This window comes from Haemorhous mexicanus, chromosome 2 (assembly GCF_027477595.1).
Source record: "Haemorhous mexicanus isolate bHaeMex1 chromosome 2, bHaeMex1.pri, whole genome shotgun sequence".
NCBI classification, from domain to species: Eukaryota; Metazoa; Chordata; class Aves; order Passeriformes; family Fringillidae; genus Haemorhous; species Haemorhous mexicanus.
Window position 1 is genome coordinate 58,495,232 of NC_082342.1, and position 2,345 is coordinate 58,497,576.

At 55.2% G+C, this 2,345-nt stretch overlaps 1 protein-coding gene across 1 annotated transcript; it reads right to left on the reverse strand.

The window, feature by feature from the left end:
- Positions 1–308: 308 nt before the first annotated feature.
- On the reverse strand, positions 309–2,339 carry LOC132324206 (basic salivary proline-rich protein 2-like). Its single transcript, XM_059840306.1, has 3 exons — positions 2,279–2,339; positions 1,083–1,753; positions 309–465 (listed from the first exon to the last, which is right to left on the reverse strand). Exons 1-3 carry the CDS (start codon positions 2,337–2,339, stop codon positions 430–432), a joined length of 768 nt encoding a protein of 255 aa, XP_059696289.1. The 3' UTR covers positions 309–429.
- Between the last annotated feature and the right edge of the window lie 6 nt (positions 2,340–2,345).

Genomic DNA, 2,345 nt, shown 5'->3' on the forward strand with positions numbered 1-2,345 from the left:
TCACTGCTATTTATACTGCAAAGTTTTCTTTTCACAGGCACATAACCTTCAGGAAAAAAAAATTAGAAAATATGTACTATCATTCTTTGCAGTTGAAAGGCATACTTTTCAAAAATTTTGCTCAGAGTAATTTTAATAAAAGAGAAAAAAAGTGAAGATACTGCAAATAATTTATATTTCTCCTTCTTAATAGAATGGCTTTACAATCTGAAGCTTTGTCATCTGGCTCATTTTCATTGAGAACCTGGTTTTAAAAAAATAAGAATCAGCTTATTTAGCAGCACCAAACTTCAATTCAGAGGAAAATATAATAACATAAATGTATAATATTTGCTATGTGATTACTTACATGTTGCATCACACAACTTTTTTCCTTAAGGAGCTCCAGAATTACATACTCTGAGCAGCAGTTTTCGTAGCCATGATGGTCTAGGCTTTTTGAGCCCAAAAGCTGGGTGTTTTGTACTGTAGCAGTGGTTAAAAAGAAAAAAAAAAAAAAAAAAAAAAAAAAAAAAAAAAAAAAAGTGAGAGAGCGATAGAAATTACCTCTGCCTTTCAAAACTTGTTCTGCTTATATTTTGTCAGTGCAGCTCTAGCAGTGGAATCATGAAAAGCATTAGGCCCTGAGCCTGCTAGCGCTCGTCTGCCAGCAGTCCAACCGAGTTCAAGAGGACTTGCTCGCAGACGTGAAGGGAAGATTTTGAAAGTCAGTGGGAACAGAGCTCCCAGACTCCCATTATGTACTTTTGAAAATTCTTCCCCTAAGCCATGAGAACAACAGTTTGCAGGTCTGAGGCCCCTGCTTTCCTTTCCCTTCCTAAAAAGTGCATCAGATTAGTAAAAAGATCCGAAACACTGAAGGCAGAAAGCTCGAGGAGCGGCTGACAGGGATGCGCTGGGTCTCCCAGCCGAGGCAGGGTCCGCGGAGATCCCAGGGAAGGACCCCTCAAGAGGCACAAGTCAAGTGCAGGCAGCGAGTGGCTCGGGCGGCACTGTAGCTTGCCTTCCCCCCGCGGCTTTCCGCAGCCCGCTAACCTTCATCTCGGCTTCCCCATCCCTAAAACGCGGGTGGGAGCACTAACCCGGCCATCAGGTATCTTACGATCAGTCACAGCTTGGGGCGGAGGGGAGGATGCGGCGTGAAAATGAAAGTTCGCCTTCTCTCCGAGCGCTCCGCGCGCAGCCGAGGCGGGAGCGCTGCCCGAGTTGAACCTCGCTCCGTGAAGTTCCTCCGAGAGGGCTTTTTGCCTTTTTTTTTCCTTCTTTTTTCCTTTTTTTTTTTTTTTTTTTTTTTGTTTGTGTGTGTGGGGTATTTTAGTTGGTTTGGGGTTTGTTTTGGTTTGGTTTTCTTTTTGGGTTGGTTGTTGTTTTTTTTTTTTTTTTTGCAATGACCAGTGTAGTCCGCTCCGGGCCCGCTCTGCCCCGGGATGAGCCCACAGCCCCGCTCCGCCGCTCAGGGGCTGCTCGCAAGCCCGGCCGGGGGACGGCCGGGGGGCGCCCCGGGGCGCTGCCGCCCGGAGCCGGTGCGGCGGCAGGAGGGGGATGGGGAGCGGCGGCTGCCAGTCGGGATCGGGATCGGGCCCGCGCGCTGCGGGCAAGCGCCGAGCGCTCCGAACCCTCCTCTGGCTGCGGCGGGGTGCGCGGCCATGGGGGGGGACAAGGGGGGTCAGGCTGCAACCTGAGCGCAGCGGGAGCCGCGGGGGTCCTTGGAGGCGCGGGGGGGGCGCGGGGGGGAGGCGCTGTTCATATTTTCCTTAGGTCCTCTTGGCGCACATCCCCCTCCCCCAGCCGGGCTTCCTTTCCTTACCTTCCCAAAATCCGCTGTCGTGCCCCCCTATCCACCCCCCTCCCTTCCACCGGCGCCTTTACCTTGACAAGTTCGCGGGGCCAGCGGAGGTCTCGCTCCCCCTCTCTCTCTCTCTCTCTCTCTCTCGCTCCCTCTCTCCCACACACATCTCTAACGCGCCACCTCTCCCCCGCGGGCCCGGGCTCCGGGTGACATTTCCCTCTCTCTCTCCCCCTCTCTCCCCGTCTCCCTCCCTCCTTCCCTCTCTACCCCCCCCACCCCCCCTTTCCCCATTAGCGGCGGTTGGGTCGGGAGCGCGCGGTGAGCGGGGAGGGCGTGGAGCGCGCGCGCGGGCGGCGGGAGCGGGGGGGGTGGGAGGGGGAGGGGCGGCATTGACAGCGAGCGCCGTGTCCGTGCGGCGCTGCCGCCTCAGCCCCCGCGCGCCCCCCCCCCGTTCCCGGCATGCCCCGGGGCGGCGGGGCTGGCGCTAACGAATTTGAATGAAGAGCCCTCCGCTCTTTCGGCGCCATTTTCGAGTGATGCCCGATCGCATCGCTGC